The sequence below is a fragment of the Kryptolebias marmoratus genome, linkage group LG6 (genome assembly GCF_001649575.2).
Source record: "Kryptolebias marmoratus isolate JLee-2015 linkage group LG6, ASM164957v2, whole genome shotgun sequence".
Classification (NCBI taxonomy): Eukaryota; Metazoa; Chordata; class Actinopteri; order Cyprinodontiformes; family Rivulidae; genus Kryptolebias; species Kryptolebias marmoratus.
The window spans coordinates 15,089,673-15,105,319 of record NC_051435.1 but is presented as its reverse complement, the minus strand read 5'-3'; the positions used below and the strand labels follow the sequence as shown (position 1 = coordinate 15,105,319).

Here is a 15,647-nt window from a genome sequence, read left to right as displayed (position 1 = left end):
CACATCCAATGATTTTTTCCTGAAAGTTTCAATAAAATCAGTCAATTGGTTTATGAGATATTTTGCTAACAGACAGACACAAGCAAAACCATCATTGCCAGCCTTTGCCTTTCAGCATCAGGTGATGACAGATATCTGTCTGACCTATAAAAACATGCCTCCACTGTCTGCGTCACGCCGATGCACACAGCAGGAACTACATGTTTGTTTAAATGCAGATGGTTTCTTTCACAAGGCTGGTTATTATATTTCCACCCTCAGTGCATAAGCAGAGAAAGAACATGTTTAAACTGCACGTGAAGGCGGCCATTACCGTTGACACGGCGCTGCTGATGCTGCGGCCGGCGCTCCGGCTGTGGGCCGACATCAGGGCGTCAATGTCTTCCTCCTCGTCGGAGAACTCCTGCGGATGACAGCGCTGTGATCAGTCGAATGAAGCCCACCTCATAAATTCAATAAATTCAATAAGACAAGCCGGGACAGAGCGTGACAATCTGATTTTCACGTTCATACAGTCAACTTGTGAGCACGGCTGCTTGACTAAGCAAGGCAAAGAAAATAATTTGTGTTCGAGGGTTTCTGTTAGGTGCTTTAAATGCAAATTAATGCCAACTGAAGACACAAACAAATACTGACCGCCACACTGTCCACCTGTTTGTCTGTTTGGACGCTCGTCGAGCTCTTTGAAGTGAGCTCTGATGTGAAATTAACATTCACGCCCACAGCCGACGCATCGCGCTGAGTTTTCGGGCTCAGAAATCTTCAGCCTGATGCAGTCGTACAACAGGTAAGGAATTCAGGAGGGCTTTGGCCTCGTAGCTGACTTTACTACCAGAGCAATAGGAGCCTTTTCTGTGACGGAGGTGAGCTTGTTGTGGAGCTGCGAGGCTGAGATGGCGTGATGGCACTCACCGCTTCATTGAGTCCCGGGACGGAGCGACTTCTCAGACTGAAAGCGTCGTCGCTGGGTTCAGATCCAGGAGCTGACAGATCCATCTCTGAGCGGCTGTGATCTGTGAGCGGGGAGGGCGCACCGAAGCAGCAGGAGAATAAAAACAAAGGCATTACGTTACACAATGCAGTTTGGTGAGTTGAACGCTAAGAAATAGGAACAGACAGCGAGAAAGTCTCAGTTTTTAGTGAAACTTTATATTTACAGTTAAAGCGATATTTGAGATCTCAGTTTGAAGAAAATGAGTTTAAATATAACCAGAATGATGAGCTAACAGCTAGTCTGAACAGAGCCAAGACCAAAGTGGGTTCCTGCTGTCTGAAAAGAACAACAATCTTTAAAATGTTACAGCAGTTCATGTGAATGCTGTTCACTTTTACTTTGCTGTCATTTTGCATCACGTGGTTATTTACATATAATTTTATGTTTATTCACAAGCTTTTGGTACAGCCGAGGCGCTCCCAGCAGCAACATCAGAATATTTCTGCCAGAATAACTGTATCATGTAAAACTGACAGAAATGTAAAGGTTTAATAAATAAATAAATCTGAGACAGCAGCAACCCACCCACCGTAGCCCCGCTAAGAATAGCTGTTAGCAAACTGGTCCAAATTACAAATTTATTTCATTTCCTCTGCAGGAAGCACATGTGACTGAGATGAACCTGAGAGACATGGTGGCATGGCTTCACAATCATCTCTGTTGCAGAGCTGATAACAACCTCCCTCCCTGTGTGTGTGTGTGTGTGTGTGTGTGTGTCCTGTTAACTGATGTCATTCAGAAAGCCATCCACTACAGCTAAGATATTAACTGTTCATAACCTTTCCACAGAAGCCCACTTTAAAAGATCGGAACTAGATTCACCCAGACTTTGGTGCAAACTTTTCAAGTTTTAAGATGTCGTGAAATGCGTTTTACGCACAGCATTTGTTACCTTGGGTTGACCTTGAAAAGTTTCCTTAAACCAACATGATTCAAAAACAGACTCATAAAACCTGAATAATTTGTGAAAAGCATGACAGAAATGTGAACTAAAAATCCATTTAGGGGTAAATGTTGAGTGACTTTTACTGTATTTATAGAAACTTTGTAAAAACTATGGTTGTGTCCTATAATACCTGATGAAATGTGCGAGTAAGATAAGGCTTAAAGAGAATAAATCATGTCTTACCCCCACATGTCCGTTATCTCTGAGCTGGTTAAAGACGTAGACTTCAAATTAACTTAACTGAATGAGGCTGAATAAGAAGATGATATCCTCACTCATTGCAAATTATCTTTCTTTTCTTGTTTGATTTTATATTTCTAGCCACATAAAAGGCTTTAAAGGGGTGTTTACTTATGAAGTAAATAAGTTTGAAGTTAATTATTGAGCTTCAGAGCAAGACTGAACATTTTTGATCATCGCAGTGAGCTGAAGCTGTTATCTTTAGGTCTCGTTTTTACGCATCAAGATAATTTCTTCCTGACTTTGAATCAGTATTTAAAAGATGGATATGAAATTAATTTCCTCTCAAACGTCTCCCGGAGAGAAGTGTGTTTTTTTTCCTCCCTCAAAATACTGAATTATTCATTAAAATGATTCAAAAACTCATGAAGTCAATAAAAAATGGACTAAAGGGTAAAAAAAACAAATCTCCCAGCAGCAAAATCTGACAAGATCTGTCCAAAGCTGAAGTAAACAATTTCACCACTAATGTTTTAGAAACAGAAAAAACATCTGAAGACAGGTACTCAGCATATTCTGGATTAATAAAATCACTGAGATCTTTAAAATAAAACTGATGACTCTTTAAAAACTGAAGAACATCTTCAATATGCTTCCCGAAATCTGCAGCCACGGCTGGAGATCCTCCGTCTGTGAGGTCTTTAACAACTACTGACTCTAATCCGGGTCATTTTAAAATCTATACACACTTGTGAGAAGCAGTAAGAAGCAGGGATAAAAGGTTTGGATGCTGACAGAGACAAAGTGAAGTGGATTAGACTTAAAAGGAAAGAGGAGCAGCAGTGCAGGATGACAGAGGTGAAGTTAATTGTGTAATTTGTGCAGACGTGACATCTGCTCCCGACAGAGGGACTAATTTTATCCTTTCTAAGATTCTGAACACACCGAGTGGAGTCTTTTTCCTCTGCAGGAGAGGTTAGACGGTCTCACATCACCTCTGATGTGATGTGCTGCTGCTAACACATCTCGAAACTGTGATTCAGTTGTCAAAATGTTTGTGTGTGAGCTTTGGAGCTGCCAGCTGACAGCAGGAGTGGTGTTGTCTCCACAACAGGACCGAACGGTCCAGCTGCAGATGTTCAGCTGTCACCTGACGAGACAGAAGCCCTGGACACGGAGATGGCCGGAGCGTCGGAGTTCGTCCGGTGGTGACCAGCTGCCTTCTTCTCAGGCGCACCTTCGCTGGAGGGTAAACTGGCAACGCTTTCTGCTCCGTCAGGCTGCGTTCAAAGACATCTGAGCTGTTAAAGGCAAACTTTACCCGGGATGCTTTATGCGCTGCAGCTTCGTCTGTTTGTGTGTGTGTGTGTGTGTGTGTGTGTGTGTGTGTGTGTGTGTGTCGTCGCTGACCCTGACCCTCCGGTTGTTGCTGGGATTGGAGGATTTATCTGGAGTTTGGGATCGCAGGTTGTTGGGTACGGTGGGCATCCCTGAGGACTCTACAGCCACCGCAGCGCTCCTGAAACCCAACAAGGCAAACATCAGTGAGTATTTAACTACTGAAGTTGCTCCACGCTCACAAAATAACACTTCAGATGTAGATCTCTGAATCCTTTTGATATGAAAAGGATTGTCTGTGTGCTTTATGTCATCTATCTTAAACTGTATGTCTTTGATGCCTCAAAAATGACCCAAACAAGTAGTTTTGTAGGTCTGAAAAACATATCTTTAGGAATGAGGAAAACATCCATCAAAGACCTGAAGCAGGACCCGACAGATGCATCATCCCGCAGCTGATCATCGACTGTATGACAAGTTTTCACATCACAGCTCTTTTGGAATCAACTTGTTGGTGCTAAAATACAATTTAATGAGTCAAACTGGGTTATCTTTGGTATTTTTATGAGAACAAAATGTGTCTTAGTGACATGCTGCTGGTAATAAATTGCCTAATAATCCCATTTAAAATTGATTCTTTGTGAAGTTGTCGACACAACACTGGTTCATCCCTTGAGTTTGGGGGGGTCTTTAATTACAATCAGACTTAAACAAACAAAACAAGATAAACTTTGAAAATGATTTGGTACTGAACAAAAAAATTGAGAAAAAGCAGCCAAAGTCCAAAGAAAAATATTAATATAACTTCAGAAAACATGAACTGATGATCAGGACAACAAAAATATGACTTAAGATTTTTGCACAGAACTGCAAATGCTGATAACTTGAGGCGTACACAAACTTCATGTTCGAGGAAATGCTTTCTTGTGTTTCTGAACTTCAACAGAAACGACGCAGAATTACGATCGGATCACTGGAGCCGACCAATCAGAGCAGAGCTGGGTTATCAGGAAGGATCACAGCCGCAGTAACGTCTGTTTTCACAGGAAACTTTTAAATATGAACGAGCATATAGCATCCTTTGATCCATTTGACGTTGAGAATGATGCCTGCAATTCAGACTGAAAATCTTCAGCCTTCAGGAAAGAGGCCTGAGTCCTATGAGAAAACCTCTTATCTCGAATTAAAACCCAGATGAAAATGTCTTTAATGTCTAAGTGTTTCTGTTTGATCTGTCTGGAGTCATATGACACCAAAGCCTTTGGTGTTATAACATACAAGAAAAGGGTATTTTTGTGATAATCTTAATATAGCTAATTATAAACTGAGTGTCAGATACCTGTTTGAATGTAAACTCGCAGCAGAACGAACGCTTTGAGCGTCTCCATCTGAAGCTGACTTGCTGTCGACTCCGTTCTCTGGCTTCAAGGTGGGCCGGTTGCCTTTCTTAGCCATCTTCATCCGTCTGCACAGAACACACACACACACACACACACACACACACACACACACACACACACACACACAGAGGGAGGGAGGTTGTTATCAGCTCTGCAGCAGAGATGATTGTGAAGCCATTACACCATGTCTCTCATGTTCATCTCAGTCACTTGTGCTTCCTGCAGAGGAAATGTATTAAATTAAAAATCTACACACATGGCCTATTATTGGATTGAAGTTATTATTATGATCATGTTTGCTTTCCTCTAATCTGATTTCTTTTAGCTGTGTAGGGAAAAAATAAAAGGACTCCTGCAGAAAAGTGATCTGGAACATCTTCACAGGTGATGTCTGATATTTCCCATAAAAAGTAAAGTGACTCATCGCCCACAGAGGATAAGATCGTTGGCCGTCACATATTAGCACCGTTATCACAGTGAAATGCCACCTGACTGGATGGACTGTGATGGAAGTAAACAGCCAGAGGATGAATTTGAAAAATATTTCTGATCCTTTTAGTTGCTTTAAAGTTGTGGGGCGTAGGAATGTGAAGGAACCTAATTTCTTTAAGAAAAATAAACAAGAATTCGCTGATGCTCTTATGTCAAATTCTACTTTGCAAAATTAAAAGACGGATCTGTTTATTTGTGGCTTCGCCTCTGACACGAGTCTAAAACCAAAATTGATATTTATATTATGGAGAATAAAAATACTACAGTGCACATATTACTACAAGGAATGTCTGATAATTATCTCTTTATTGCTGAGAATAATTAAATATGCAGGCAGCAGCTGTGTGAGTATCAAAGCCATCCTAACGTCTGATTTAAAAGTCTGTTGGGCTCTCCGCGATGCCTTCAGGAACCATCAGACTGCAGTCGAGATAAGGAGTCATCACGGCTGAACACAATCCGATTATTGCTTCACAAAATGTATGTTTAAATACATTCCAGGTCTCTGACAAATCAAATGAACGTCCACTTGTTTTTTCTGTTTTTTTCCTGATGGTCTCGTATTAAAGTGAGCACTCAGCTCACTGCACATTTTATCATGTTTCAGATGATGTTATCCTGCTGTCTGCAGAGGGCTTTAAACTGGAAAACTCAGTTGGACCCCTTTTACTTTGAATATGTCCTTGGTTTGATGAGCTGTTTTGATGCCTTATGTCACAACATTTATTTCCCCAAATATATTTTATCAGTGATGGGAAACTCAGCTCTGCATGAAGTCTTTTCTCCTCAAATATTCTCAGCAGGTTAAAAGTGTGGACACTGTAATGTTAATTTTCTTGTGTGGAAATCATGTTTTATTGATCCTGAACTAATATTTATTTTTATCAATTACTGCCATAAAAGGGATCACCAAGCATCAGAGAGGCCAAACCCCACCCAGGTACCTGAAACCCTCTAGATAGAGATGATGATTGCAGGAAAAAAAATGACGTGTTTTTGTTTTTTTGTGTTAATCTGCAACTTCAGAGAAATGAATGGAAGGTCATAATTTGTTTCCTATATTAGTGAATCAAAATGTTTCTGTGACAACAAAAAGAAAAGTGTCAGATCTTTGTTTGATCATTTATGTTCTTCAACATCAACAAGAGTCCGAGAATACATCCTTGAGGAACACCACAGCTTTAATTAGGCTTGAAATTATTTCAATTAGATATTTACTGAGCTGTTATTCCATTAATCCAAATAATAAATGGAAAACTGCCTGTCATCCAATCTGAGAGGGTCCCCTAACATTTTATTTAGTTGTTTAAGGAACAAGTATCTCCTCCCTGCATTAGTTTGAGTTAAATATCTTGCTGCCAGCTAGGACATTCTAGTCATGCAGAATGTTTCCAGTGGGAAGCTTTTAACACTTAAATAATGACATGTTATCAAGCTGGGCAGTTTGCTTACATGTGTTGTAATTCATGAATAAAACGTTAGAACTATAACACTGTGACGTGTCCTTACCCCTTCCTTTTGGCGCCATCCATGAGGCTGCGTACGGCGCTTCTGTTGGACTTCGGAGTGTCGGGCTTCTCTGGCTCAGAGGAGACTGATAGATTCTCTGTCGACATTTTTTCTGTGGCTTATGATCAAAAACACGAGTTCACAGATGAATAAAACGTGCACATTTCCTGCAGCCCACCACCCAACCCGGTTCTTTCCACAGAAGTCATTACGGCCTGAGTTCGAGCGTATTCTGCAGCACATTAGTGGTCAGGCTTACTTGGTGGACTGCTCAGGATGGACTGTTTGATGACGTCGCTGCTCAGCGCTTTCTGCTCAAAGCGTTTGGAGCGCTCCTCCAGGAACCATTCTCCAGTCACCACCTTCAGCTCCCTGTTGTCCAAACAAACACACCAAAATGTCCCATTAATAAACACCGGTTCACACTGGAAAACCAACATTTGCTTTTTTTAAACATGGTTGAGTTTTTGCTTTGGGTTACACAAGTCAGTGAAAACTAAGAAGACCTTATTTTTTCATGCACATGGTCATTAATCTTAAATGTGTGGATGTTAGATGGGAGAAGAAGCTATCTGGTGATAAAAGAGGAGGTTATACGTTTTCTTTGACAGCAAATAAAAAACAGAAACAGAGCAGATAATAAAATGTGTCTTTAGATTGACCTTTTCAAGCTAATATGACTAAAAATAGAAGAAAAAACTCGGTAACCATCGAACCCCAGGAAGATTTTTTATTTATTTCTGACTCTAGGACACAGTTTCTAATCTCCACTCGGCTCTTGACGTCCTTCAATAAAAAAAACCTCTAAATTAAAAATGAATGAAAACCATTTTTTTATGAATTAACTTTGGGGCAAAGTCAAAATTAAGCATTTTAGGAGTTTATTTCTAAAGGTTATAGATTAAAATAAGCCTCAGGTTTTATGTTTTTAGGTTAAGGAGGTATCTGACACTTAAGTTTCACAGACAGCATGTTTAAAGGGACAGGTAAAACAATAACAGCAGCTGTCAGAGAAGCTTTTGAAAGATTCATCATAATAAAAAGAGTTCAGACAAGGCCCGGTGAATCCCACCAACAACCAGAAGAAGATGAATGAGACTGTTTGGTGAAAACAACTTGGCTTCGTTTGAGAGAGACCAGAAGTCAGCTGATCCACATCTCAAAGAAAAAACTGTCAAATGGTTCCAACTCAATATAAAACAGCCAAGGCTGCTGAATAAATGACACAAAAGTCCTGAAAGACACAATGCCTTTGAGGCTGCCTTAATGCTCACATCCATAATACAATTATGTAAAAATCCACGACAATATTTGCCTTGTAGAGAATTTCAAAACTGATTAAAAATAAACAAGCTGGTTGCTGTTTTGTTTGAGCCTTGATGAAACCCACAGATTATTTTTTCCACACATTTGCCTCTTGTATTATGATGGGAACTGTGAAACAGTGTGTAGTGTTAGTTTCACTAAATCATATAAGAAGGTGAGACAGGAACTCGTCTAAAATTACAAATTTAAGAAGTGCAGATATCTAAAATTCCAGCAATTTGAAAGTAATGTTTACATATTTTGATCTAATCTATTTTGCACAATTTAACACCAAGGCATGGTGTCATGACAGTAATTAAAAACATATATATGTAACCATTTCTAATCGTGTTTAAATGGTTTTGTAAACCAGAAACTGGCAGTAAAAGTCTGCTCTGACTGGTCGGATCCAAATGAGCTCTGATTCTAATAAAAACTATTGATGGACACATTTTTTAGTGTTTAACTTCATAGTTGAACTAGTGGTGTATGCTGTCAAAATATAAATCACAAGAAAAATATGTTTTTCCCAATATTATCTATTTTAACATCTTGACTTAAAGCTCAATAGCAACTTTTAAAATTTATATTGAAAAGATTTTGAGTTCCCAGTTTTATGCTTTTTTATGCTCTTTTAAAAAAGACAAACTAGTCTCACTAATAAATGTATTTAAAATATACATACATGTGGATACAGCAGGTAAAACCAGCTGACAGGTGCAACTTGAAGTCTGAAACTTGTCAGCAAAAGGAGTGAGGATTAATAGCAGTTTTGTTGTTTTTTATAGATTACTCCAGCACTGAATCACCACGGGCCAAAGTCAGACAAATGGAGACAAATTTGGCACCATTAATCTTTTATAAACCTCCTGCAGAGTCCATCCTTCCCCACCCTCAGCTGTTCTGCAGGTAACACACTTACGAGATCTTGGAACAGACGCTGCACCTCCACTGGCGCGACCCTGCGGCAGTGACTCGACATTCGCTGCAGACGCGCAGATGGCACTCCTCGCACAGATCCCCACGGTCAAAGATCAGGCCCAGAGCCTTCAGGCAGCGAGCGCACTGACGCTCCCCAGAATCCTGGGGCCGGCGGGAACCTTTCCGCTTGATCTCCAGCAGCTCATTTTTTAGCTTCCTGCAGGGCAGAAACCGAAAGAGACGAGAAACGTAAGCGACGGAGAATGGACATGAGCGTAAAGGTGGCACTCAACATCCTCACCGTATCCTTTTCTCCTCTCGCTTCCTCAGTTTCTCGTCCTTCTGCAGCACCTTCAGGATCATGTCTCGTTCGTGCTCCAGCAGGAAGGAGAGATTGAACTCATCCACGGTCTTCTCCATCAGTGCCTCCGTCTGCACTCAGTGGAAATCAGCAGGCAAATATCTTGAGCGAAGGAGGTCAACAGGAACTACATTTTGCTCATTTTCTCCAGATTGTCCTGCTGACGACTGAGTTTTTCCTTCACTGCTGGCATCATTGAAGCTGTAATGTGCAGAAGGGCTGGAGTTGAACCACAGTTTCCTCTTTTATTTCCTCTTTGGAGAACAGGTGATCAACCTCAGGAAGCCTTGACGAGAACAAAAAGACAGAAAGAAATGTCAATAGCATACTGTATATCTGACTTAATAACTTCATTGAATTGGAGGTAAATTTCCTTTTTAAACCCAGGTAATGTGCTTCTCTTTTGGCCATGACTAAGAAAAAAGCATTAATTAAAACACGACAATGATTTTCAGCGAGTAATTGGTCGATGCTTGACAGCTCTACAGCAGCTTAACAACCCCAATTAGGTCTTTAGCCAGATATTCAGAGCGCGGCATCCATACTCCTCTGCTTCCATTATGCTACAGCATATTTCTCTGAAAGCCACGACAAGACTTGTACTCATTATCTGCACACCTGCCTACCAGTCCTCGCTGCGACATAACACTTATATGGCTCTGGAGACGAGCTTTTCAGCAACTTTAGAGACACGACAGCAAAGATGGAGGCGACTCAGAGAGTCAGAGCACCGCCGCTGCTGCTGAGCAAATTACTGAGGAATTTAATCTAGGGCCACTATCTGAGCTGCACTTTCGGCTTTCTGTAGAATTTTGTGACAATTACTGGAAATTAGGTGAAAACTCTTGGCGGCAATCACTTTGCTTCTAATTTAGCACAAACATTTTATCTGTCAGCTTCAGTTTTTTTTGTGTTAATTTATTGAGTTATGAAGTCGCATAAAAGTCCAGTTCAGATGGAGTCAACTACTGTATTCTGATCTGTTAGCAAAATATCTCATGAACCACTGGACAGATTTTAATGAAACTCTCAGGAAATAATCACTGGATGTACGTCTACAACTGATTAACTTTTGGAATAAATCCGATCCAAGATGGTTGCCTCAGCTTATCCACAGTAGCCAACACAAAAATGGTTCTAACGCAGTCATTTTTACAGATATTGACTGACAATCTGGTGGTCATAGATGGAAGTCATTAAACATAATGTTATGAATAAGTCGGACCAAAACAGCTACAATAGCTTTATTTCTTAACATAGGATGATCTCAGTCTAAAACTCTGGCCTGAAAGGTAACGGGTGATATGCATTCAAGGACATTTTGTCTAGGATTTAGGCTTCTTTTTAGGTGTTTCTGATTCCCAATAATCACAATATTAGAATATCTAAAGTAAGATCAGGCCAAACGTTCCTACTAACATGAGTTGGAGTTTCAGCAGGGAAATAATCATTTAGAAACTGAATCTCTAACCATAAAATGAAGCTGTGCACCACTAAAGCCAGCAGTCGTGATTATGATAAAATGTAAAATGTCACTCCTTCCTGTGCTGTGAGACTAATGAGCAGCTCTGATTAACTCCTGACGTCTCAGTTATTAGAAATCATGTGCCTCGAAAAATAAAACAAAGTTCTTCATCATGCTGCAGAGCCTGATCAAATAAACCAATTAGAATGCAGTAATAAATATATTAAATAAAAATAAATCATCTTCTTCCCCTGCAAATAAAACTAGTCATTAAAATCCTAAACTAATAACTATAAAACAGGCTGATGTGAGCTGTTGAGTGAAGGGAAGAAGTTCTGCCGTAGCTGAAGCAATTTAGATTATAACTCAGATTTGTGCGAGGATCTGCATAAGCTCACACCGTCCTCCTCCAGTCGTCCCCCTCTCCTCTCGCCTCTTCCCTTCACTTTACGTGAATTAACACTAATGAACCAGCATCATCAAAACTCCATTAGCAGCCAGAGGCTCATCAGTGATTAGACCATTTTCAGCTGAACTCCAGCTGCTCTGTCGCCGTCGCTGACGACATTTTCCTTCAGACTTTACATGCAAGGTGGGGATTTATTAGGGAAAACATTAAAGGTTGAAAGTAACTTTATGTCTGAATTGCTGCCCGTTTACTGTGATTCGCTTTGTGAGACTGGCTGAGCTGAATACAAACATCCTGACTCAGTGGTTTTATTTATATCGTTTCACCATGTTATCATGCTGGTTATGGTCATTTAAATAGATATTTTCCTGATAGGCAGATAAATAAAATGTTGCAACAAATGTTTTTGCATCATTCAGAGACTGAACTCATTATTACTGAGGTCTCAGACTTTAAAGATCCTGTTGGGGAATTTGATTTGTTCAGATGTTGTTAGAAAAGCCCAGAACTCTCCAACAATCAGCAACGAAAACCTTACAGGAAGAGTTCCCAGACAAGTTCTGAATAATAAATATCTCACTTGTTGCTGATTGCTTTTTGAACAGCCTCAGTTTGTGAAAATAGAGTTTAGTTTTGACCAAATTGATAACAGATGGTCATAATGGACTGCTGTGACCTCAAAACAACTCCAGTGGTAGAAATTTTATATCTGCAACAACCTGATTCAGGACGGCAGTCAGCCTCAGCAAACAGAAATGGCCACAACTCAGTGAATCTGACAAATATGGCGCTAAAGTTTGTGTGGTAGTAGCTGAGAGTCATCCTGACACATAGCATCAACAGATCATCAGGCAGTGGCAATATGCATCTTTCAAAAAATATTTTTATGTTTTTAGAACATTTAAAACATTAAGTGGTAAATTCACTTGATTTGCTTTCCTGTTTTAATGTAATCGGGGCCGTGTGGAGGAGATACTGCACAACCCAGGTGTCAACAAGTGCAGAAGGGGTCAAAGGTCAGAACAGGGCCAACATAAATCTGTGGCCAATTACTGTGAGCAAACATCTACGGTCAATTTAGAATCAATAGTTAATTGAACCTGCATGTTTCTGGACTGTGGAAACAGAAACACCGCAGCCAAGATTCAAACCTTATTTCCGAGAGACTCCAGTGCTGATAGATACACCACCGTGCGAGCCCTCGAATCCTACATTTATTTCTAGGTTTTTTCAACACAATTAAATTGGTTGGTTAAAAATATAGTCCCTGCTACTTTAGCTTGTAACAAAAAATAGTCCAAAAAGTCCTGGAGCTCAATATAAATCCTCACAATAAATAAAAAAAAGGAACTCTTAGTTTTGCAAATCTAAATGCTTTATACCATGCTGACTTTCTCTCTTTTTTAAGGTTTAAAGAAACGTACAAAAGACAGATTTCTGAATTGTTGCATTATAGATAATGATTTAAAAAGTGAAGTTTTGATATATTTGGCTTTGAAAAATGTGCAGGTCTTCACAAAAAATAGTGATCCAAAACATTTAATCATGATATTACCATTTATTTATTTTGTCTTTGTAGGAGGGTTTATGAAATGTGTTTCGTGAAATGCTGTTTTTCTCTGTTATGTTGGCTGAAATATAGTGTTTTCTGTAACTTGGGTTTGTTTTTTTGGTTCTGTCAGTTGTCGTCCCTGCACCTCATCACCAACCTGCCTACATTTTTCCGATCAATGTTTAAAGATGGGAATTTTAAAAGTGAGAGGAAGAGAGAGAAATGACTGGGACAACAAACGTCATCCGGCATCACATGATTTTCCTGATGTTCCGGGCACACATGACTAACGCTGGGTCAACAGTGTCAGTAAAGTGAAACTAATATTTATCTGAGCTTCTGTCGTATCACGCAGCTACATTGCCAGCATGTGTGTGTTTCTGTCGAGGTGGTGCAGCCCTCCCTGAGTACACACAGCACACATTCCCTCTGCCCTGAGTAAACACGACTGTGGAGGCTGTAAAAGTTTGGCATCTCAGAGAAGGAAGCACACTTGCTGCTCGGCTTCGCACAGAGGAAAGTTCGGTGACTCAGCTGTCTCAGCACACAGGATGCCGTTTCTTCCAGTGATTTGTGCGTGTTGTGTGAGCATGTAGTGGATATCTGGTCGGTGATCTGTTCTGTATCACGTGGCCGCAAAGCTACACTGTGGTGTTGTTGGTGTTTTGTAGCTCTGTGGCCTTTTCCCAGCTGTTTGTGGTGTTTCCTGCAGGTGGTCGAGGTTACAGACAGCAGAATCAATCTGGCAGCTATAGACTGGAAGTAAGCTTCGAGCAGCTGGTCTTTAGTTGGCAGGAAAGCAAAAAGGAGATGAGTGAAAAACAAACCTAATAACTATATGTTTATATTCAGCACTAAACAGTCAGATAAAGCATCTGTCAGAAGCAGTGTTTTAACACTATATTACCATCTGTTCTGGTTAACAAGCTCACTATCATTAACCTGTGTAGTTCCATAAGCAGGTGGTTGTACAGTTTTCTGATATTACAAATTCAAACTACAGAAAACTGGCTAATTGATGTTCTACAGTGGTGAATACTGGAGTCCCACAAGGCTGCTGTCTTGGTTCCTTCACTGGATAAACTGCATACATATGAATGTGTGGCTCATCACCCCTGAAATTATAATGCTATTCATGGCTACAACTCAGTCAATTGTACAGATTTTCAACTGAGATTTGGTGAGATGTAGCTAAAATCATCCCCAACACATGCTGTGAATGCTAATGAATCGTGGAAGATCTTTTTTAAAGTATGCTATAGTTTGATTACAGGTAGTAGATTTTAGATAGTCTTAATGTGTTGTTTTATTTATCTTTCAATGACTTATTTGTACTTTTTATTGCAGTACAAACCAATTTCTTTTAGTTTTATTAGATGGAAGAGGGTTACATAGTTAATGGCGATTATACTCAAACTTGAAAACAGGCCAAACAAAAACCCCTCTAAAGTGTGACTGCGCTCCCAGAACAACTTCAGCCCTTCAGTGATACAATCCTTTAAAAAAAATAAACTTATTTTATGGAGAAAGCACCGTGAGATGACACATTTTCCCTCTCACAGAATCCTCCATGTCTGTGCTTCACACAGTGATGTGTTTTGGCTGTGGATTGAAGAAGCTCTCTCATTCTCTGAAGGATAGGTCTGATCATATTTTACACATTTGCATTGTTGCTAAATCCCCCCAAAGACCAAACACAACAATGCGCTGATCCTCCGAACACATGTTGCCTTTTGTAGCCAAAGCCTGCTTTACTCTGGCTTAGTTCTCTGGTGCAAAGCATCATCGTTTTACAATGTGACTGATTAAAAAAACTAACAGAGAAATGCTCTGATGAGTGCTCTGTATGAAGACTGTTTTATGATAAACATTTAAAGTCTACCTATCACACTTGTTGTCTTCTCCTTTTCTTTGTAACATTTGGTTTCCCCTCAGGCCTCATTGTTTTTCTCATCACTGCTGCTGTGATTAAAACAACAGACATCTGTTCTCCCGAGGTGTTTATTGTGTTATCTTTGGCTGTAATTGTAAGTTGCTCTTGAAGCTGAAATATGCTCGGATTGATGTGTCGCCGCGACTGGAGGACGTTGAAATGTAAATAACATTTTACTCGGTATGCAGCCTTAATGAGACAAACTCAAAGCAGCGGAGGAGAGAGGCCCACCTCTGACGTGAGAAATCTGCATGTAAAGTCATTATCACAAAGTGTGAATTTCTAAACGCACGTTCAAAACAAAACATGTCAAAAAACAACAGCATGCACACAACGAGCTCCATTAACGATCTCATCACACGGCTCATCTGTTCTGGAGCTTCGAGTCATTTAACAGGCTTGTTCGGAAAGTTTGCCTGTTCTGAACACTTTAGCAACTTTTTGTCTACATTTATAAATAATTAAAAGCCATTCGTGCCAGGGTTTTAAACTAAGATAATCTTATCTTGAAAGGTGATGACGTTTGAGCCATTTTGGTCAAAATCAGACAGACAAACAAACACACAGTTACACACGCAATTACATGATTACCCGCCAATAAATCAAATAAATCACACAGCAGCTTGATTGTTGGTCTCCATGAGACTTTTTATCATCCTGAATGATTATAAACATATTAAATAAATAAAGAGCATTAACAAACGACATGAGGTGTTCAGTGTATGAAACAGCTGCATTAGTTAACTCTTCTCTGTGGACGGCTGGCTTCAGGCTGACAATATAGATTCCACTCTGTTGTTTTATTGTATAGCTCCTATACCGTCCCACTGTGATTCACAGGA

General features: G+C 40.0%; 1 protein-coding gene across 4 annotated transcripts in view; it reads right to left on the bottom strand.

Moving 5' to 3' along the window:
- The window catches only part of sytl5 (synaptotagmin-like 5), a 41,863-nt gene that overhangs the window by 11,549 nt on the left and 14,667 nt on the right, over positions 1–15,647 (bottom strand). For 3 of the 4 annotated variants that reach the window (XM_017410350.3, XM_017410352.3, XM_037976100.1), the window contains exons 2-10: positions 9,387–9,732; positions 9,087–9,302; positions 7,119–7,231; positions 6,860–6,977; positions 4,798–4,923; positions 3,531–3,639; positions 3,271–3,400; positions 913–1,013; positions 314–403 (exon numbers count right to left, since the gene is read on the bottom strand). In XM_017410350.3, coding sequence (XP_017265839.1) covers positions 314–403; positions 913–1,013; positions 3,271–3,400; positions 3,531–3,639; positions 4,798–4,923; positions 6,860–6,977; positions 7,119–7,231; positions 9,087–9,302; positions 9,387–9,505 — 1,122 coding nt within the window. In that variant the 5' untranslated portion in view covers positions 9,506–9,732. The remainder of the gene's footprint in view (positions 1–313; positions 404–912; positions 1,014–3,270; positions 3,401–3,530; positions 3,640–4,797; positions 4,924–6,859; positions 6,978–7,118; positions 7,232–9,086; positions 9,303–9,386; positions 9,733–15,647) is intronic. The other variant, XM_017410351.3, reaches the window with a different exon arrangement.